Source organism: Myotis brandtii, unplaced genomic scaffold (assembly GCF_000412655.1).
Source record: "Myotis brandtii unplaced genomic scaffold, ASM41265v1 scaffold1120, whole genome shotgun sequence".
NCBI classification, from domain to species: Eukaryota; Metazoa; Chordata; class Mammalia; order Chiroptera; family Vespertilionidae; genus Myotis; species Myotis brandtii.
The window spans coordinates 732,219-755,433 of NW_005353839.1; the positions used below are offsets into that span (position 1 = coordinate 732,219).

The 23,215-nt window shown below is 44.1% G+C and overlaps 2 protein-coding genes across 3 annotated transcripts in view; both read left to right on the forward strand.

The window, feature by feature from the left end:
* The window catches only part of KCNJ10 (potassium channel, inwardly rectifying subfamily J, member 10), a 38,047-nt gene extending 30,873 nt beyond the window's left edge, over nucleotides 1-7,174 (forward strand). For both annotated transcript variants that reach the window (XM_005857772.2, XM_005857773.2), the window contains exon 2: nucleotides 175-7,174. In XM_005857772.2, coding sequence (XP_005857834.1) covers nucleotides 175-1,314 — 1,140 coding nt within the window. In that variant the 3' untranslated portion in view covers nucleotides 1,315-7,174. The remainder of the gene's footprint in view (nucleotides 1-174) is intronic.
* A 1,423-nt stretch (nucleotides 7,175-8,597) lies between these two features.
* Nucleotides 8,598-12,205, forward strand: PIGM (phosphatidylinositol glycan anchor biosynthesis, class M). The gene has a single exon (XM_005857771.2). The coding sequence runs from the start codon at nucleotides 10,436-10,438 to the stop codon at nucleotides 11,945-11,947; it is 1,512 nt and encodes a 503-aa protein (XP_005857833.1). The 5' UTR covers nucleotides 8,598-10,435; the 3' UTR covers nucleotides 11,948-12,205.
* The last annotated feature ends 11,010 nt before the right edge of the window (nucleotides 12,206-23,215 follow it).

Here is a 23,215-nt window from a genome sequence, read left to right on the forward strand (position 1 = left end):
ACCAGCATCTTGCACAGTGCCGGGCATATAGCAAGTGCTCAATAAATATTTGCTAATAAGATAGCAAATCAGTGGTATCAAAATGAATGTTACTTCTTCCTTCCCATGGGGTGGTGGCTAGGAGTTGGCTGGATTTCTGCAATAACCTCCATTATACTGTCTTGCTCCCTCCAGATGACATCAGTTGCCAAGGTATATTACAGTCAGACCACTCAGACAGAAAGCCGGCCCCTAATGGGCCCAGGGATACGACGGCGAAGAGTTCTGACAAAAGATGGCCGCAGCAATGTGAGAATGGAGCACATTGCTGACAAGCGCTTCCTCTACCTCAAGGATCTGTGGACAACCTTCATCGACATGCAGTGGCGCTACAAGCTTCTGCTCTTCTCTGCGACTTTTGCAGGCACCTGGTTCCTCTTTGGCGTGGTGTGGTACCTGGTGGCTGTGGCCCACGGGGACCTGCTGGAGCTGGGCCCCCCAGCTAACCATACCCCCTGTGTGGTACAGGTGCACACACTCACTGGGGCCTTCCTCTTCTCCCTTGAATCCCAGACCACCATTGGCTATGGCTTCCGCTACATCAGTGAGGAGTGCCCACTGGCCATCGTACTTCTGATTGCCCAGCTAGTGCTCACCACCATCCTGGAAATCTTCATCACGGGTACCTTCCTGGCAAAGATTGCTCGGCCCAAGAAGCGGGCCGAGACCATCCGTTTCAGCCAGCATGCGGTTGTAGCTGCCCACAATGGGAAGCCTTGCCTTATGATTCGAGTTGCCAATATGCGTAAGAGCCTTCTCATTGGCTGCCAGGTGACAGGCAAACTGCTTCAGACCCACCAGACCAAGGAGGGTGAGAACATCCGGCTTAACCAGGTCAATGTGACTTTTCAAGTAGACACGGCCTCTGACAGCCCCTTCCTCATTCTACCCCTTACCTTCTACCATGTGGTAGATGAGACCAGTCCCTTAAAAGACCTCCCCCTTCGCAGTGGTGAGGGCGACTTCGAGCTGGTGCTGATCCTAAGTGGGACAGTGGAATCCACCAGTGCCACCTGCCAAGTGCGCACTTCCTACCTGCCCGAGGAGATCCTTTGGGGCTATGAGTTCACACCTGCCATCTCGCTGTCAGCCAGTGGCAAATATATAGCTGACTTCAGCCTTTTTGACCAAGTTGTGAAAGTGGCCCCTCCTAGTGGCCTACGTGACAGCACTGTGTGCTATGGAGACCCTGAAAAGCTCAAGCTGGAGGAGTCATTCAGAGAACAAGCTGAGAAGGAGGGCAGTGCCCTCAGTGTGCGTATCAGCAACGTCTGATACCTTGGTTTCCCACCTCCCTATCCCTCTAGTCTCGCTTCCTTTTTGGCACTCTGGGTGAGGATATTACCCAGGCTTACTGAAGAGTTCCAGAAGCACCATTCTCCACTCCCTCTCCTTTAACCCAGTGGCCTGTGGGTAGTCTTGGCCAACTGGAGTCCAATTTTTCCTCCCATTGTCCCCTTTCACCTCACCCACTTCCACTGTATTATTACCGCCCCCTCCACCCTCCTTAAGCCAGGATGGAGGAAAGAGAGGGAAGATTAGGCTGAAAGGCTTAGAGGCTTCTGGCATGCTTGGAGGCTCACATTAGAAGGACCATGCAATTGGATGGACAGATTCCCCCTGACCTACCACCACCACCAGAGATTTTGGTCATTTGAGGCTGGAGTCCCCTCCTTCTCTAACTTTTATCTAACAAATTCCCTAAGGCAATACTACGATGGTCCCCTAAGGTCTGTGTCCTCAGAAATATAGGAATCTGGAATCAATTTATAATGGGGTCTCCACCAACCTGTTGAAAGAAGTCATGATTTTTCCTGGTGAATTTTTGTTGGCAACTCCTGACTTAACCTAGGATCTTGGTCACAACTGTTTCACTTTTTTTAGTTCCTAAAGTGGACCATAAGGATACCCAGTTATTTCATAGATGCCTCTGCTCCCAGGAAATTGGGATGACCCAGGAAATAGAAAACCTATAGTCACAACCACCACACCTGCATCCATCCTGGATTCTGAACTCTTCAGTGTGGAGTGACCACTGCGAAGCTATTGTCCAAATCCTTGAACCTGTCCTTCAGGTAGCCCTAAGAGGATTGGTTTCTCTGTGTCCTATGAATGGGATGCCCCTCACCAATATGCTCCCCTGAAAAATGCCAGTGCCTAGACTCCATGGTAGGTCTGGAAATGGTGTTCCAAACTACACTGTCCTTGGCTTCTCTTCGTTCCAGCCCAACCCACTCTTCCCTTAACCCCAACACTTCAGAGGGAGGGAAAATGCAAGAGCCTCCCTCTCTTAACACTGATGTTTGACTAAAACTACACTCACAGAGCAGAGTTCCCAGGAAAGTTAAACCAACCAGACCAAGTAGGATGAGTAAATTATCAGATTTCCAGACTGTTGTATAGAGCCTCTGGGAATTGGGATGCTTTGTTTAAGTCTGGACAGAAGCACAACTCTGGCCGGCAGTTACCCCTCCCAGTTCCCATCTGCAAAGTGCCAACTATTTCATGAGGTAATGCTGGGAAAGGAAATGATACCTCCTGGTTAAATAACCACGGTCTCCCTCAGTCATTCCTGAGACGTGTTATAAAATGAGCATCAATCTCATTTTTACTTTCCTGTGCCACGAGGCCAGTTTCAGACAAGTTAAAAGGCATAATTTCAGAGATCAGACTCAGGCCATTCCTTGTTTCCTGCTGGGAACTGTGGCAGGGGTCAGGAAGGGCATAAGGGCACCAGAACTTTTTCTAATACCCCAAATCCCAAGAGTGCTTCCTGGTCTCATTTAGGTACAAAGGAACCCCACCCCCAATCCCAATGGTTTGGCATAGAGTCCCTGTATGAATCAAGTGGCAGTTTATTTAAGGTGGACTCAGCCAACTGTTACAAGCTACACACTTCTACAGAATATGTACATACATCTATGTGCAGAGCCTTGCAGAGAAACTCATAAAATTTTGAGGTGGACTTATGGTCACCAGTTACTACAGCTGCACAAGATTCTCTTACATTGATCTCTTCTTGAACTCTAATTATATCTTGAAAATGAAGACCCTTTGTTCTCCATTTACTGTAAACCCCCCGCACCCCCCTCTTCCCTCCCTTGTTCTTAAGAAAGAAAGAACCAGAAAAACTTGAAAGTCTAAACAGAATAGAAGGCAAAGAGCCAGTTTCTGGGCTCTCAACTTTATTCAATGTTAGACTTACTGGCTTTCTTCCAATGGGTAAGGGCAATAAGTACTGCGTGTATATATATATGTCTTCTTATCCATTAGCAAGTTAGCCTCCATCCAGTTTCTCCTGCACACTGCTGCTTCCCTTCTGAGGGAATCGCACTCTTCCCACCCCCTGATGTCTATTCTAAGCCCCCAGATTCTCCTCTCATTGGATAACAAAATGAGAATATTTTCTGACTTTTTGATTCTCCTCTATGATCCCAGATTTTGCTCTAAATTGCACTTTAAATCATACTGTCCTTTTAGTACAACCTGCTTTATTCTCCCATAAGCCCCCCTCTTCTGCCCTCCAGAACAACACCCCCATGGTCAACCCTAAATGGTTCTTCAGACTATAGCCCCCATCTCTTCTGAGCTGAAATCCTCTTTTAGGCTTTAGAAGCAGCCAGGTCTGGTGAGAAATGAAGCCCTTAACCACACCAACCATGGACTTGGCATGTCAGGAGAGCACTAGGCACAGATGTTAAGGGGGGAGATTTCAGAAGATGGGCAAAACAACTGATGATAGCAAAACAAAAGATGAGAAAGTGCACTATTGAGGAACTTAGTGAAACTGATGAAACCCTTGAGTTTTACGTGAGCTAGCAAACAAGAGGCAGGTGGAGGCTCAGGAAATTAGGATATGATATGTATGAAAGGTTTATCTAGAGAAACAGATCATATATATATATGTATATAGAGAGATGTATATAGAACCAAATATATTGAATGTACAGAAAGGAAATGTTCAGAGATTTTAGCACGGGGCAAATATCTTGCTCTGGTTTTGGGGTAGGGCTCCCCAGATTTCCAAACTTAACAGTGATGCTAGTTTTAATATGAAAGTGATCTGAAGAAGGCTTTCAGGTGTGATTATGGCAGAGTGGCGCAAGATTCTCTTCAGAAATAAGAGGCATCCACTGAGGCTTCTCATAAAGCCTGTGTTGCTGATAGGACCAGGGACACAGGAGGAAAAGGGGACACTCCATCCATAGAAATCTAGGAGAATCCCTACTTTTACTGTGTGCTCCTATCCTCAGAAGTGTCCTGTCATTGTGCACTTTTAAAAATTTTAAATAAAAGCATCCTTCTGTTTCCCTCTCTTGAAGTACACATGAATTTCCTCTTTTTCCACAAGGGTGGGGCAAATGCAGCTCCAGTCCCTGGAGGCCATGGCTCTTCAACTTCGAAGCTGAACCCTTTGGTGTGTGGAGGCACTAAAGAGGAGCCTTGACCCTAGAATCTAAAGGCCAGGATGAAAGAGGTGTTGGGTCCAAGATATTCCAAAGGCAGAGGCTCGCCCTGTATGTGGCTGCAAGAAGCCCAAAGAGAATGCTGCCTGTGCTAGAGGTATCCTGAGTCCCGGTCCTACATTTGGGCACGGGGGCAGAGTGCTTTGGCTTTGATGCTTCTGTATGAAAATGAGTGGGGTACCAGCTGCCCTAGGGGATTGTGCAGTTACATGAGAGGCTTCTGAGATCCCTACTCTGTGCTTCACCTCATTATTCCCTCAATCTCTGTCAGCTAATAAGACCATCCTGGGATTTCCATAAGGCCTTAGCAAAGAAAGGAAGACAGTTTTACTAGTGCTACAAGCCAGGGACACTGCCCCCTCCCAAGGCTGCTACCCTGGTCCTTTACCTGTGCTATTTAACCTAATTTATTTGTAAAATAACACACGATGTTTGCGGTAAAGTTAGCATGGGCCTCCAGGCTCAGTAATGGCCAACTCTACTGAAGCAAAAGTATCTAGGGATAGTTTTCCCAGCCATTGCATCCAAGACTAAAGTAGGTCAAATTTACCTAGAAAAGAGATGTGTGAGATTTTTTTGGTTTATTTTTGTCTGTTCAGAACAAGCTACTAAATAAAATGGATGAATCTCTGTTCTTCACTCTAGCTTCTTTTGGAAATCCAAACCAATCTATGATTAAGGCCTGAACTCACAGGCCTACCTGGAAAGAAGACTGAATTTGGCTGTGCTGGAAGAACTTATGATCATGTGGCCACACCTGTTCCCTTCATTGCTAGTATCCATTCCTGCTACACCTTTCCTATACCTTCCTTCATTAACTTTAGGGTCCTTTAGTAAACACCTTTCAAATTCAGTTTTTAAAGGACAAGATTTTTTTAAGACCCAGAAATCTGAAAATTGGCTCAGCTTAATCTAGGAAAGTCAAGTAGCTTTGGATCCTGGGCATTGTCCCTTTGCCAGTGATCACATGCCCAATTTCCCTTCCATGTTACCATAGAGACATTCCTCAAGGCTCTATAAGCCTAATCAACTAATTGTTGGGTATTTCTTCCCCCACGTCTCAAAGGAATGGATTTCCCTCCTATTCCTATTTGTCACTAACCTGAAAAAGGCCTGGTTCAATATCTAGTCCTAAATTCTCTCTGACAAGAGCAACAGATACCAGTCACTGACTCTTGTTCCCCAGAAATGGAAAGACCGAGGAGAAAATTGGGACTCCTATCATCATCAATAAAATACTTATCTATATTTGGAAAACACTAGTTCACAGATGAATCATACGACATATGTGATATATAAGATATATGAAATACAGTCCCTTAAAGTTTAAGAAACTTACAAACTTGTGAGGAGGGCAAGCTAAAATAGCAAGTAGCATTCACTAAGGGCCAGATATACCATTAACAACATGTTCCAAATAGTGAGATCTCTGTGGAAAACATTTCACAGGGACAGGTATTAGGCAAGAGATGGTATCAACCTAACAGTTCTGGTTAGAACACATTTAACATAAGATTCAAGAAAAATCAGCAAATACTGAGTTCCTGTTAGGTGGAAGGTACCATTCAAGTAATAAATAAAGAAAAGACATGATACACACCATAAAGGGATGCACAATCATATTAGAATTTGCACCTGCTTCTATGGAACGATCCCTACTGCTTGCCAACCCCCAACCTTGGTAACTCTCACTATGCCCATCTTAGACCAAACCCATTAAAAGCTATCATTACACCCTGTATTCCTTTCATAGTTCTTACCACAGCTGCAATTTTATATTACTTGTAAATTTATTTGCCTGATGTTTGTCTTGCTCAGACATTAAATGCCATGTAACTGGGATTCATGTCAGTATTTGATCACCATGAACCTAGTGACCAAGCCCAGCACTTAGCACAGCACCTGCCATGTATGATGCTCAACAAAAGCAGCAAAAGAAGAAGAGGGAGGGAAGGAACTTGCCTAAAGTTCACACAACCAGTATACCACAGAGTTAGTATATTTGTTAAACAACCATAAAAGATTTATATATTTCATAAGGCATGGCATAATCAGCTACTAAAAAAATGGAAAAGACAATAATACCACTGTTTGGGAGAGAGATCATTTCCACTTGTTAAGGTCTGAAGAGTTTACAGAGGAGTTGAGGTTGGAGTTTAGCATTAAAGGACAAATAGTATTTAAATAAATGAAGAGAAATACAATTCCTTGTAGGTGGTACAGCATGAGCAAAAGTACTGTAGGAAGAAAGCACAAGGCATTTAATGGGTAGTTAATAAACCTAGAATTAAGGGTTTTATAGATGAATAAGTTGAAAAGGTAGGATAATGGAAGGATTAAATGTCAGGCTACATAGTTTATTATTTATTCATAGGCAGCTGGGAGATATTGAAGATTTTTGAGAAAGGATGGAGTCTAATTAAAGTACTGATTATGAATATCAATCTGGCAGTAGAATCTAGAGACAGGAGACACTAAACCAGTTAAGAGACTTGCAAAAGATTGGGGGGAAAGGTAATTGTCACAGATCCTACGACAGTATAGGTATTCAATCATTACATTGAGTTGTGGAAGGCCTGGACTAAGGATGCTGAGCATAAAAATTAGAAATAGATTCAAAAGAAATTACAAAGTAGGAAATGTAAGCAAGATCTAGCAAAAAAAAAAAAGGGAGAGATTTAATTAGTCAGGATTTTAGCTGGAAACAGATGGCACACTCAAAAGGCTAACTGGGCATGGTTTAATGAAGGGATTATTTACAAAGGTGTGGCCTGGGTTAATAAACCAAATAAGGAATAGTGAAGCATCCAGGGACTCACAACAGTAGGAAGCCTTTTCCTGTTTTAAACCTAAAGGGATAGTTATTGGAAGAGTGAGAGTTGTAGCAAAGGGAGAGGGCTATAGCTGCAGTGGAAGCCATGGCCTTAGGTAGAGAACTCAGCCACTAACAAAGATCTGCTAGTGCCTCTCATTGATTGATCTGTACTAATAGGAAGCCAGAGCAAAAGGAAGCCTATGTGATGCTGCCCACAGAGGTCAACCACGTAGAGCAGACAGGGCAGAAGGATGGAGAGTGGATCTGAAAAGGTAATGAGAGCATATACAGCAGTGACCAAGGTCAAGGTCCTGGCTAAGGATGCTAGGGATGAGCCATCCATGTCTGTGCTTTCCCTAGCCATTCACTCTAATGAATGGAAGCCTAGAGGCAGACAGTGAAAGGTGGAATTAGGAAGAGCCAATGAACAGTTAGTTAAGCATATGAAAAAAATGTAGCTTTTTCAGGGAGAGGTAAGAAAATAGAATTCTAAGCCCAATGCAAAAAGCTCAACATGGGGTCCTTAGACTCTGTGAAGGTCTCTTACCTAGAAATAGTAATGAAAATAAAGCTGCCCTGTCCAACTTATTTAATTGGATTCCAGTCTCTTCTTCATTCCCACTACTATCTACAACTCACATCTTTAGATTTCAGTAATCTCAAATTTAGTTTCTTTTGATTAGTTGTTTCCTTATCTGCCCAAATTAGGTGTCTTACAACTCTTTATTAAGTCAGCTCTATAGAGACAAATTGGCAGAGGCCTTTCTACCATACCACCTAAACCAACCCAGCCAGTGGAACCCTTACTTATTTAACCCTCAGACGTCTACTTCCCATATCCTCTACTTTCTGGGACTAAGTCTCATTTTTCTGGAAGAGGAAATGAATAAATCAGAGATAGAGTCACAGAGAAACTATCAAAAAGATTCAGATAAGAGATCAATGAGAGGAGGCAGAGAAGGAAATCAGAATTCATCATCAATATTTTATTTTATTTTTTTAATATATTTTATTGATTTTCTACAGAGAGGAAGGGAGAGAGATAGAGAGTTAGAAACATCGATGAGAGAGAAACATCGATCAGCTGCCTCCTGCACATCTCCCACTGGGGATGTGCCTGCAACCCAGGTACATGCCCTTGACCGGAATCGAGCCTGGGACCCTTCAGTCCGCAGGCCGACGCTCCATCCACTGAGCCAAACCGGTTTCGGCCATCATCAACATTTTATTTGCAGGTTAGCTACATAGTGATTAAGAATAGTCTGGACAAAAAAATAATAATAATAATAACAATAATAATAATAATAGTCTGGGCCAGACAGACAGACCTGCTTTTGAATCCCCGCTCTGTCACTAGCTCATTATGTGACTTAGGAACATTACTTAATATCCCTAAGCCTTAATTTCTTCATTTGTAAAGGTCAAAATATCTATCATACATTTTAAGTAATTAGCACAATGCCTAGCGCATTGCAAATAATTCCTCAACAAAGCTGGCTATTAGAAATCATCATCAGCATTATTATTCTTTAAATGGTGATGTGCTGTCCTCATATATATGGCTATTATAATGCAAAAAAATGGTTAAAAGTAATTATCAACATAGGGCATATAATTACACAAAGGCACATACTAGTAAAAGGGCAGAGATATAAGAATATGGAATATGAAAGAGTAACATGGTTCTTCCAAAGTATAAATTGTATGATGGATGAATGGAGGGTATTTCTGGGAGCTGCATGCTCAGACTGGATAGAATCTTCTATTCTCCTTATCCTAGTTTAGAAGACTTGCTCTAGGATGCCCATAAAATCAAGTAAATCAGCATTCACTGAACATTGACCATATGCCTGAGACGGCAATGATTAATTGAAAAATTAAGGATAAGATATAATTTCTAACCTCAAAACCCCTACAATCTCATTGATAGGGTTATGAATACAATCTAAAGTAAATTATGAAATTCTACAATACCGACTATAAGTGGAGTACATGCCCCCAGAAGGGAAACAGCTACAGGATTAAAGTCCTTAGTGAGAAATTCACGGAAGTAGGGTTGAAGTGGGTGGGTGAAGGGGGCAGGACTGGAGCTAGGTAAAGGATATTTCGGAGAAAAGGACTGGGAGTTGGGAGCACCTCGAGGATGCCACTCTAGAAGAACTTTGGTAATAGGAACGTGTGTTAGATGCTGAGGGACAGAAAAAGACAAAATAACCTCTGACCTCAAAGAACTCAAAGTGCCCTGATGGAAAACTAGGAAAGCGAAACACAAAAAATCAGTTATCACGAAGCAATGTGACAAATACAATGAAGGACGGTCATTCCAACATGGAGTTCTGGAGCCCTGGGACAGGACAGCAGGCACTGGACAAGGCTTTCATGTAGCAGGGCAGGGCCTTCTGTGCAAATGACTTTCTAGAGCTTAGCGCCCCCTGCCCTTGTCCATCTACCCTCAGCTAACGGAGGGGCCTGCCCTTTAAACAACATTACCTGGCGGTGAGCCAGGATATGCCTTTAGGCGCCAACACGGGAGCCGAGGTCTGAAGGATGGAGTAGGGACGGGGAGGGGAAGGCAATCTTGGCGGAAAGAAGAGCAAATACAGTGGCGGAGAAGAGACTGACAGTTTAGGAAGGACGAGGACTCCCCGTCCTTCCCATCCCTCCGCCTAGGGTTGCCTAAGTTCGGATTTAGATTTTAAAAAAAAACCTGGTAATTTCAAAATACTTATAAGTATGTCCAAATACTGCGTGGGACGAACGCTCCGGGCTCCCTTCACCTCCTCCTAGCCCGTCCCGGGGCTCACCAACCCGTGGGACCCGCGAGCGGGCGGAGGAAAGCACGAGGGAATAGCACAGGTTTAACTCTCCCTCACTCCATCTTTCACGCTCTGGTTTCCGCCCAGGCCCGAGGAATTTAGCTCACAGCTCGCTCCGCTTCGGTGGTCTGGCTCCGCCGACTGAAGTTAGGGCGGGAAGAGAGAAGGGCTCACTCATACAAGAAACACCAACTCCGCTCGGCGAGAGGACAGCCCCGCAAGCGCAGACCGGCAAGCAAGCGGAAGTCGCCTTTCCCCGCGACCAGAAGTCCCGCCCCTTCCGGAGGAGGGCCTAAAGCATGACAGCCAATCCAGAGGAAGGAAATACTCTGGCTGCGGCGACTGGGAACTGGGCCTGGGGCTCGCGACCGGAAGCAGCCCGGGGGCGGGCCTCATGCTGGAAGTGCTTGCCACCAGGCTGGTTCCACCGCTTAGGTGGTGGGAGATGCGCGGGCGGCCGCAGGCGAGGAGCCGGGTCGGAGGTCCGCAGTCCGGAGGCAGGTCGGCTGTGGGACGGAGCGGTGCCCCGCCGTCAGACCATGGCCCCGACCCAGCCGTGGGGAGAGCGGTTCCTGAGCCTGCGGGTGACCCCCGCCGGGGTGTTCGGCGTGGCCTTCCTCGCCCGAGTCGCCCTGGTTTTCTACGGGGTCTTCCAGGACCGCACGCTGCTCGTAAGGTACACGGACATCGACTACCAGGTCTTCACAGACGCCGCGCGCTTCGTCACCGAGGGGCGCTCCCCGTACCTGCGGGCGACCTACCGCTACACTCCCCTGCTCGGGTGGCTCCTCACCCCCAACATCTACCTCAGCGAACTCTTCGGGAAGTTTCTCTTCATCAGCTGCGACCTGCTCACGGCTTTCCTCCTATACCGCCTGCTGCTGCTCAGGGGGCTGGGGCGCCGCCAGGCGTGCGGCTACTGCGCCTTTTGGCTGCTTAACCCGCTCCCCATGGCGGTGTCCAGCCGGGGCAACGCGGACTCGATCGTCGCCTCGCTGGTGCTGACGACGCTGTACCTGCTGGAGAAAGGGAGCATCGCGGAGGCCGCGGTGGCCTATGGGTTCGCCGTGCACGTGAAGATCTACCCCGTGACTTACATCCTTCCCATAATCCTCCACTTGCACCCCGTGCGCGGCAGGGACCCGAGCCCCCGCGCCTCCCGGCGTTCCCTCCAGGCCGGTTTGCGCGCCTTCCTGACGGGGCTGTGGGATCCGCCTGTGCTGCTCTTTGTAGCGGTGGCCGGGTTCACCTTTGCCGCCCTGAGTTTCGGTTTTTACTGTGCATACGGCTGGGACTTCCTGGAGCACACCTACCTCTACCACCTGACCCGGCGGGACATCCGCCACAACTTCTCCCCGTACTTCTACATGCTGTACCTGACCGCCGAGAGCGCGGGCGGCGTTGCCCTGGGCCTGGCGGCCTTCCTGCCCCAGGCTGTCCTGCTGGCGGTGGTGTCTTTCGCCCACCACAGGGACCTTGCCTTCTGCTGCTTTCTTCACACGGCCATTTTTGTGACGTTCAACAAAGTCTGCACCTCGCAGTACTTCCTGTGGTACCTCTGCCTGCTGCCCCTGGTGATGCCGCTGGTGCGAATGCCCTGGAGAAGGGCGGTGGTGCTCCTGGGGCTGTGGTTCGCGGGGCAGGCCCTGTGGCTGGCACCGGCCTATGTGCTTGAGTTTCAAGGAAAGAACACCTTTTTGTTTATCTGGTTAGCTGGCTTGTTCTTCCTTCTTATCAACTGTTGCATCCTCATTCAGATCATTTCCCATTACAAGGAGGAACCGCTGGCGGGGAGACGCAAACACGACTAGTGTATGCTCCGGTTCGTCTGCCACTTCCATCTCTTACGTGCTGATGGTTCTGAATGGACCAGAAGAGAGCTCTGGACAAATGTTGAGCATCCTAAGCACGCCTGTGAAAGTTCAGTTTGGAGCCTAATACCTGTTCCAACGAATTAAGATAAATGTTTACCTTATGTGTAAAGGGGACTCAGAAATTGGGGTCCACCTTTAGGAAATGGAAGGGCTGTTTAAAAATGGAAGGGCTAATTAAACTTTCGGATGTTAAAAGGTTTTTTGTGTGTTTTTTTTTAAGAAAAATACAGGAATGTGGTCAAACATATAAGGTCTAAGCCAATATTCCAGTTATACTATGCCACTGTCAGAAGCAGTCTTATCTTTTAACCCCCACTGTTTCCATCTAAAGCTCTCACGATAGCTGTAAAAACTCACAAAATGTCCCTAAAGTACAGATTTTAGATATGAATTGTTAAGTACCAGTACTGTGTTTAGGTTGGCAAAGTTAATTCTGTATTAATGGGGGCTTAGAAGATAAAGAATCCAAAGAATTTAAATTATAATCATGTTTCATGTACAGGTATTTCTTTTACAGCTTAGTTTTTCAACACTTAGTCCCAGTTGTATTAGATTACCTTTTGGTTTTATACCAAAGGGATTAAATTTAAATTCATCCATTTTTAAATTTGAATCATTACATATCTTAAAATAGCATTTTGCTTTTGATGTTTGAGGTCTATAAACTATTAGGACATTTTACCCTTTGTTTTTAATTTTCTGATACTAAAAATATTTTTCATTTAGAATTTCAGTGTTAATCTATATTGTAAAAATGAACATTGGTAGATTTTAGGTGATTAAAAAACAGATTGTTAGCAAGACATTTCCCAGCTTAAAAGTACCCCAATTATGAAAATTCCATAATAGAAATAGAGACCTGCACGAGAGGCTCCTGGAAAGTGTAAGAAGCATCCAAAGTGTCCATTAGTCTCAGACCAGGAAATTGAGGGACAGATAGTGGAAATGAGGATTTGCAGATCCAGTTCCCTTATTACTACAGTATTTCTGGGGTAAAAATGCTTTCTGAGTTTCAACCAATCACCCTTAAAACTTTTTTTTTTTAACATAGCCCATTAGGTTGGGGATTCCCTAACACTAACCTGCAATGGTAATATATGAGTTTGACTTTTTGATTGTGATTTTAAAAGATGAGTATTTTAACAACATTGTTTTTTCACAGTAGACAACAATAACAAACAAACAAAATTTCTCCAGAGTAGTATATTGTATGTCAGGCCACGCCTAAAAAAGCCTTTGAGAACAAGATGTCTGTAGGCTGTTGCAGCGTTTTGATGGATATCTTTTGAGACATGCTATTAGAAAAAAGGGAAGAATGTTGGCTTTGCATGGGTTGCTGTTTTTGTGAAAATAACAGACAACTGAGGACTGACTTTCTTATATCCCACATTAGGTATTATCTTGTAGTCTCTTAGTATATGACTGCTCACTAGTGACCTTCCAGCCATGTCATTCTTAACTTCATTTTTTTCATTCTTTTATAATAGTAATTAAAATATTTTTGGTAGAACTGGCAGGGAAAGGGGTGGGTAACAGAAGTTTAACATCCTAATATAATTATCTTTTTGGTATTCCAACCTTTTTAAAAATAGTCATATTTACTTATTAATTTTCTTTTTCCCCCAACATTTTTATTGTGGCTTACTCTTCATAACTACATTGAAATTACATGGAAGTTAACCTTGTAAATGCATCATTCTTACACTATGAGACCTTTAAGATTACTTTTAATATTCTAAATAAGACTTTAAACATTTTTCATGTTTTAGATCATTCCCTTAACATTCTTAGAAGTCAGTAGAGTTCTGTTGGGGTCTTTGAAGGGAACTTCAATTCCAGGTCCTGCCCTGCAAGAAATTCTCTACCAAAGAACTATAGGCATCTCTCTTTTAAAAAAAAAAAAAAAAATTTATTGATTTTTCACAGAGAGGAAGGGAGAGGGATAGAGAGTTAGAAACATCGATGAGAGAGAAACATCAATCAGCTGCCTCCTGCACACACCCCACTGGGGATGTGCCTGCAACCAAGGTACATGCCCTTGACTGGAATTGAACCTAGGACCCTTCAATCTGCAAGCCGATGCTCTATCCATTGAGCCAAACCGGCTAGGGCTAGGCATTTCTTAAAAGGTGCAGAGAGTGCCCGGCCGGCATGGTTCAGTGATTGAGCGTTGACCTACAAACCAGGAGGTCATTGTTCAATTCCCGGTCATGTCACATGCCTGGGTTGCAGGCTGCATGCATCCCCAGTGTGGGGCGTGCAGGAGGCAGTCAAATGACTCTGTCATCATTGATGTTTCTATCTCTCCCGTCCTCTCTGAAATCAATACAAATATTTAAAAAACAACAACTCCTTTTTGAGTCTAGAGTTAAACCTTTTCCCCCAACCTAATGGATATAGGAAAAGAACCTGGATTTGTACTAAATAATTGTTTTAACTACCTGTTACTATTAACTTTATTCCTTCTGATCTCGATCTGGTTTTTTGAAATGGTAGTAGTTATACATGAAGATGTCTGGTTCCGTCTTGACAATTTTGTATTTGTGTATTCCTGCCATAAATTAGCTGACTCTAATGAGTGGAGGTTTGGCTCACGCCCACAGATTACACAGCATTTCTTTTCTCCATTGTGTTGAGGGGTCATCCAGGGATTGATGGAAGCACATGTCTTCTGCCTGGATCAGAATCATCAGAGTAGCACAAGCATTTATTCAGCACTGACCCAGGAGAACCATTCATTTAGTCAAAACAAACATTCATATTCATTATCCTGAACAAAAACACACTAAATGGGAATGTTTCTAGCTGCTCAGACACTTTGCTAATTATATCTGTGATATAAAATAAAATGACACTTATAGCAACTATTTAAAAATAAGAGTATGAATATTTGAAGCTCAGTTCATTTCACAAAGGAAATTTTCAACCTTCTCGGTTGTCCATTCTTGTGGCAATTATTTATAGATTTAGGCCCTGTGCTGAGTCTTGTAATAGATGAGTAAGATAATGTCCATGCTCTTGATGAATTAACACTAAAGACTAACATAGCTTATTAATAAAATGCTATACCTTAGCTGGTTTGGCTTTGTGGATAGAGTGTTGGCCTGCGAACTAAAGGGTCCCAGTTCGATTCTAGTCAAGGGCACATGCCTGGGTTGTGGGCTCGACCCTCAGTAGGGGGTGTGCAGGGGGCAGCCGATCAATGATTCTCATCAATGATTCTGTCTCTCCCTCTCCCTATCTTAAATCAATAAAAATATATTAAAATAAATAAAATGCTATATGAGACCCTATTCCACAATAGTAATGTGATTTGTAAAATGGCAAAGTAGAGAATAATACTCTTACTAGTTTACAGGTTAGAAAATTGAGGCTCATAAACAAATGGCTTTCCAAGGGCAAATACCTTGTAAATGGCAAGACTAACAATTCTACTGTATTTTGCAAGTCCTTAATTCCATATGATGACGGGTGATTACAATGAAAAACATTTACCAAATGTTACTTAGGAAACTACCTAGCAAAAGGCTGTGTCTTCTATGTGCCAGGCATTGTTCTAGGTATTTTGGGTACAGCTGTGAGGCACTCTCTCTTCATGGAGCTTACGGTTTTATGGGACACAAAGGATGAGCAAGTACATGATTGTGATGATTGTCATAAAGAAAAACTAAGGCAAGCTAAGGAAGTAGAAAGCGATGGCAGGAGAGGAGTGGATGCTGTTTTAGATAAAGTACTTAGGGAAGGCATCTTGAGGTGGCATTTGAGCAGAGACCGAAAAGAAGTGAAGACATGATATCCATGTAGCTATCTGGGGGAAAGAGTATACCTTGCTGAGTGAAAAACAGTGTAAAGGCACTGAGAGAGGAATGAGCTTGGCATGTTTAAAATACAGCAAGGCCAAGCCAGCATGGCTCAGTGGTTGAGTGCCGACCTATGAACCAGGAGGTCAGGGTTCAATTCCCGGTCAGGGCACACTGCCCAGCATTTCGGGCTTAGTCCCCAGTGTGGGGTGTGCGGGAGGCAGCCAGTCAGTGATTCTCTCTCATCATTGATGTTTCTATCTCTCTCTCCCTCTCCCTTCCTCTCTGAAGTCAATAAAAATATATTTTAAAAAATAAAATACAGCAAGAAGGTGTGTATAATGAGTTGGAGTGAGCAAGGAACAAACAGGATGTAATTCACAGCATACAGTAGGACAACATGAATGCTAGTTGAAAAATACATTTTACACTAGCATTTTTACCACCCTGTAACAATAACTTTGGGCTCAACCTATTCCCCCCCTCCCCCGACTGAGCACAGATTAATTTGTAAGAAAGATGAAACATAGAAACAACTTATATTTCAGCAGTGCTACAAAATACTTTCACACATTATTTTGAGACATGAAGATTTTTTTTTTAAATTCTGGTTTTATAAATGAGAATCCTAAGTCTCAGAATATATGCATTTTGTCCACGGTCAGAGTTAGTACACGAGACAGGGCCAGAATCCAGATCTTCCAGAGCCAAATTTACTACTGTTTCTGTTCTGCCCTTGTCATTTAGATATGGTGAGAAAAGGACACCATGGGCCCTAGAAGGCAAGACATTCAGGAAAAAGTTGTTCACCAGATCATTCATTTAGCAAACACTTATTAAGAGCCTGCTTGGTGCCAGGCACTAAGTTAGGCTGGAAGTATGATGATCATGATAACAGTCCTGGCTCTGAGGAACTCACGGTATCTAATAGAGGACACAGATGGAAAGGTGATGACGCTGTGACAATGGCTAGAGTGAAATATATGAAGTAGTTGGGAGCACTTCACTAATGCATCAACTGGACAAGGCTAGCACAGAAGTTGGTACACACTAGTGTTAATTACACAAGGAGGTCATTAGACCGAGGTGGTTCTAAGACCTCAGCAGCCTACGCAAGCAAACCCAAGCCTGTAAATGCCTCAAGGTTAAGAGATTGAAACCTAAGGACAATGAATCACCAACAGCCAAGTTGGCTTTCCCAAATGATGCAACAGCACGTTGGTGGTATAGTGGTGAGCATTCCAAATAATGCAACAGCCTAACCTACAGCCAATCAACAATGCCCTGGCTTTGCTTCTGCCTCTTCTCTAGAGAAGTCTTGGTTCTAGCTCCTGTGGGTGGCGCACTCCTAGCCCCTTCCAGTTTGACTTGCTCAATTTGAATCACGTTTTGTTCAAATACATTCTTTAAAAAATTCATATGCCTCACCAGATACTGAGATGTTCATTATCTTACCTGTTTTTCTTTCCTACTGAGTAAGTTTTGGGGGCTTTCTTTGAAACTTCCTTGCTGAAAATCACTTGGTGATTAATTATACTTTTGCTAATCCTTAGGTCACAAGACCTTTTATGACCTGGCTCTACATGTCTAGCTTCACCTTCCACCTCACCCCACCCTACAGTCAATTGTACCACCTCTTCATGCCTTTGCATCTGCTGTTCCTTCGGCTGAAATATTCTTTTCACCTCCATGTCTTTCTGAACAGCTCCTATTCAGTTTAAAAATGACCTTCACAAAACATTCTCTGATTCAGTACCTCATTATATAGTGCAGGTCACATTGTACTGTATTTCCCACTTGTGTGTCTTCCCATCTAGACTGTGAGTGCCCCAGGGACAGTAATTATTTCTTATTCATTGATCTTTTCCTGGAATTTTCCCAGAGCCAAGCAAAGACAGACAGGTGTAACCAATGTCACTGAGCTTGTGCGTGTGCCCCATACTCTCCTACGTTTGTTGAGTTGTACACGAATATGTCATGTGAAAGCTGGAGCTAGGGGGCTCCTCTGCACAGTTAATGTAGCAGCTGTGAAAAAGAAGAGCAGTTTCGGGGTGCCTGCCATTTCTGAATGCTATTGATACCCACCCAATTTTCTAAGAATCTTCTAATCACCTTTTATTTCTTCTTCACTTGCTATCCTCCTCCCCATCTAATCAATCACTGAACCCTGTCAGTTCTACCTGTGAATGTCCCCGGAGTCTACTGGCATCTTGCCATCGTCATTGCCGAGTCTACAGCTCGGGCCCTCATTATCTCTCATCTGGAAGGGTTGGCTTCTGACTGGTCGCCTTGCTTCCCATCTCTGCTGCCCTTCAGTTCACCTCTCATGCATCCTCCCCTCTGCCGCCAGAGTGTTTCCAAAGCAGATCTGATCAAAGCGTCCTAGAAGGCTTCGTGACTTGTAAGAAAAATCCAAATTCCTTACTCTCCTCCTCCTCGCACTGATTTCTCCTTCTCAGCTTCACTGTAGCCCTCTGGCTAACAGTTTCCTGACATTACCACACTGTTAAGACTTGGCTCCTTCTGTTTCTCTGCCTAGTATGCTTTGTTTTCCTGATGAACTGCCACTCATTTCTCACGACTCTGCTCACTGGCTCTTTCCTCTATCAGGAGGCATGCAGGGTGAGATTATGGAGAGAGATTATCTATTAGAAACATAAAGGAAAATAGAGCCATAATTGTGTATGACTTGGTAAATAATCTTTATCAATGCACGTTGTCTACTATAGTTGTTTATTCATCTCTTTCAAGGTGTGTTAGCTCTTGGAGGACAAGAATTGTTTTGTGTTTATACCCTTAGAATACAACATAAGTACTCGATAAATATTTGTTAAGTAAATGAAGCTGGAACGGGGAGGGAACAAATGTGTACTGAGCATCTACTTGGAACCTTTTCACACATTTCATTTCACTTCATTCTCAAAACAACTTTGTGAGATAAGTATTTGCTGACAAGAAAACAGGCTCAGATACATAGTGTTTCTCCCAGGTCATATGTAGGCTTATCAGGGATGGAGCTGGAGTTGGACCTACATTTGTCTGACTGTGAACCTTTCCTCTATTGAGTGATTCTCAGTCAAGGGCAATTTTGCTCCCCACTTTGGGGGACATTTTTGGTTGTCACAACTGGGAGATGTTATGACATCTAGTGAGTAGAGGCCAGGAAAGCTGCTAAACATCCCACAATACACAGGAAAATCCCCCAACCAACCCTAGCTGGTTTGGCTCAGTGGATAGAGCATCTGCCTGCCGACTGAAGGGTCCCAGGTTCGATTCTGGTCAAGGGCACTTGCTCAGGTTGCAGGCTTAATCCCCGGGTGTGCAGGAAGCAGCCAATCAATGATTCTTTCTCATCATTGATGTTTCTCTCTCTCCCTCTCCCTTCCTTTCTGAAAGCAATAAAAACATATTTTTAAAAAAGAATTATCTGACCCCAATGTCAATAGTATCAAGGTTGAGAAACCGTGCTCTAGACTATGCTGACTCTATTGAAAAGCATATAATCAAACAAAATAAATGCATCCACCAGGAAGCCAACTGGGCTGAAGAGAAGTGTTAGGGGCTTGAGGCCAGTCATGAGCCACTGACATTGGGAGGGGGAAAAACACACAAACCCTTTCCTCTCCAATCTCTGACCTGCCTCTGATCTTATGGTTCTTTCTCTACTGCATCTACCCTGCCTTTCTTCCCCCCCCCCCCCATCTTTCCTCTCCATGTTTTCTTTTCCTCAGCTGACTCTCATTGGGCTTGGAGAAGACAACCCAGAAGGCTCCAACGTTTTTAGACCTCTTTCTATTAGAACAGTGGTTCTCAACCTTCCTAATGCCACCACCCTTTAATACAGTTCCTCATGTTGTGGTGACCCCCAACCATAAAATTATTTTCCTTGCTACTTCATAACTGTAATTTTGCTACTGTTATGAATCGTAATGTAAATATCTGATCTGCAGGATGTATTTTCATTGTTACAAATTGAACATAATTAAAGCATAGTGATTAATCACAAAAACAATATGTAATTATATATGTGTTTTCTGATGGTCTTAGGCGACCCCTGTGAAAGGGTCGTTCACCCCCAAAGGGGTCGTGACCCACAGGTTGAGAACCGCTGTATTAGAAGGTATAGTTAGTACATAAGAAGCCGAAGGTTTCCAATTGACGACAGCTCTAGGAATAGTATCGGGCCAACCATGTTACCTTCTTAAATGGACCATAAATAATGAATAAGATGAATCACTGTGATAATCTTCCCAGGAAGTAACCCACTTAAGTCATTCTTTAAAAAAACAACAACACATTTTTATTGATTTTTAAAAGAGAGAGGAAGGGAGAGGGAGAAAGAGAAACATTGATAGAGGAACATTGCGTGCCCCTCAGTGGGGATCAAGCCTGCAAACCGGGCTTGTGCCCTGTCCCGGAATCAAACGAGCAACCTTTTGGTGCACGGGATGATGCCCAACCAACTGAGCCACACTGGCCAGGGCAGAAATTCTTGGTAAGTGTGCTGCTGATAAGATCTGGCTGTTTCCTAATCTCACTCAGGGCCCAAGAATGCCTTCCCATAAAGGAACGCATTTGAAATGTAACTTGTGTGACATAAACTATGATCTAGGAAAATGTAAAATGTTTGTCCTTGGGGAAGTATTCTAATGGGGGAAGCTTTTAATGACTCATAAGTATAACTGTAATTGTTAGAGAAACTTTGCTTTTTATTTTTTTTTCTAAGTACAATAAACTAAGAGGGGGGAACCAGGTTTATCGTAGTGTCTTTGGCAGTGGAGGAGTCAGAGAAGGGTGGGAATTAATGGCGGTGTGTATGGTAGTAGAGGGATGTCACAGAAGTACTATTCCTAGCGAAGTGATTCTTACTCAGAAATCCAAGAACTTTTGCTGCAAGCGAAATTGTGTATGTGTATGTGTGGACATGTATGATTTTTTTTTTTGGTGTGTGTGTAAATGTCTGTAACCTTTATCAAAGGGGTCCCTGACCTGCAAAAAAGTGAAGCCCACTACCTTGCAGATTGAAACATAGTTCATGAGAACAATGAAGTAGAACTACGATAAGCCAGGAAAGGCGAGGGAAGTGATTTCTCCCAGGAGACAGAGTTTTCCCTTCCAGAGGTAGGTTTATTGATGTGAGACCGCTCCATGTACATGTACGAGCATGCAGCGGAGAGATGAGCTGTGAGCAGACACCAAGGCAGAATAGAATCTAGCCTCGTGGATGCTGGAGAAAAGTTACAAAGAGTGATGAGAGGTCTGGAGAGAATGCAGGAGTGTGTGTGTGTGTGTGCGCATGTGTGTGCATGTGTGCATGTATGCATGTGTGCGCATGTGTGGGTGTGTGTGTGTGTGTGAGAAGAGAGGATGAATATGAAGTTGTTTTGTGTACAATTCGCTGGTTTTGGATTCCACAGATGCCAATAGTTCCCAGTAAAAGAAAGATTCTGTGAGGCTGAGTGGTGGGAAGCAGACTAGGAAATGAAGATGGACTCTTTCATTGTTTTAGTCAAAGATAATTTCGGTTGTAAGCTACAGAAACAAACGTTAGGTAAAGGACTGACTAGAGCACATTAGGTAGTTCATAAACTCCAGAGGAAGAGCTGCATGAGGAAGTCTGGGAAAACAGATATTGGGCAGTTTGGGGACTTGCACAGCGGGGACCAGCTCCAGTGACCTACCTCGTCTGCGGATTCAATGTCTAGGCTCTAAAATTCCCAGAGAGAAATTAACTGTTGGGACCAGTCCCAGAGAAGAGGACACCACAAGCCAAGGCACCTCCTCCGTTGCTGCTGACAGCAGTCATGCTCCTTGTTGGTTGGGAGTGAGTGTAATACCTTGAAAAGAGGAGGACTCGCGTACCCACGTCTTCTGGTTGCCAGTTACCCACTGTGTGCCCTCAGTGCATACTCTTCATTCTTTACTGATTTAAAACGAATTGATGTGGGTAGAGTGGGAGTGGGGTGGGGGACCTATCAGGCAGCGGAGACAAAGTGCAGTAGCCTCTGTAGGATGAACTTGGGATCCTGGAAATAGGAAGAAGGCCCTTGTGGCTTTAGAACCCTTTGCCAGGAGTAGGAGCGAAGGAAGGGCATTCGTACAGTATACAGGGTGAGAAGTTCAGGGTGTTTTCCTATGTTCACTGGAGAGCCACCAGAGGGCTGTAAACACATACACATTACATTTAAAAAATCACTGGCAACTCAGTGGGGAATGGGTTCTAGAAAGAGAAGTAGAAGGTTATTGCAATAATCCAGATGAGAGACAATGGTGGCTTGGATCTGTGGTGAGAGGGGGTGGGAAGGGGTGAGAAGGGGGTGGATTTGGCATGTATTTTTGTGTTGTGGAGAGAGAAGTGGCAGAACTTGCTGAGGATTTGATGTTGGGGAGATGGAAAGGGAAATCCAAAATGAATCCTAGGCTTTGGGCATGGGCAGCCAGGAAGATAATAATAATGCCCCTATTGAGCCGTGAAGACAGGAGGAGAGGGAGATATAGGGAGGAGGACAGTTTAGAATAGACCTGTCAGGTTTGAGATGTCAGATGTCTTAGTGGGAAGTCCCAGGGGCAGACACATATACGTTGGGAGTCAGCCACCTTATTTACAGATGCTACTTAAAGCAAGGGGCAGGGTGAGGTCGCTTAGGGGGAGGGTAGATTGAATCCTGGGTGATCCCACAGTAGGAAGTCTTGCTGGGTAGCAATGGTCAAAGGAAAAAAGGAGTGGTCAGGTAGGTCAGAGAAATGCCTTTTTGTTTCTAAAGCATGGGCTCTTTTTAAAAAACTGTTTTTATTGATTTTGGAGAGGGATAGAGAGATAGAAACATCAATGATGAGAATCATTGATCAGCTGCCTCCTGCGCGCCCCCTATTGGGGATTGAGCTCACAACCCTGGCATGTGCCCTTGGCTGGAATCGAACCTGGGACCCTTCAGTCCGCAGCTCTACCCACTGAGCCAAACCGGCTAGGGCAAGCATGGGCTCTTAATTTGTAGCTTCTAGAAGTACCACTTAGTTTAAGTTACATTAGTGTTTATGAACACGCTCTCAGATTCAGCTAGTAAATGTCACACCCTTTACAGCTCCACATTTTCCTTGCCTAAACCATTGGCAGAATCTTTCTAGCTTCTCTTCCTGTGTGTTGTAGGGACTGGCAGGAATTCACTGTTAACGGAGCCTAGAAGGAAGGCCAAGTTTGCCAATAAACCTCTCTCTGGGCCTGTAAATATTTGTATAAAGCTCACTAACTGTACTAAATTGCTATAGATAAACCAGGTACTTGTAGGTAACTAATAACCGCATGCAGAAAATCCACTTTGTGGCTTGTTTGCAATAAAATTTTAATTTTGCAGAGTGTTAAGTTAAAGCCTGCCAAAGCTCTCTTCTGGCATTTTGTATAATTCTG

Bases quoted from the DNA above. Each gene is read 5' to 3' on its own strand.
- PIGM (XM_005857771.2), top strand. From the start codon at position 10,436: ATGACAGCCAATCCAGAGGAAGGAAATACTCTGGCTGCGGCGACTGGG.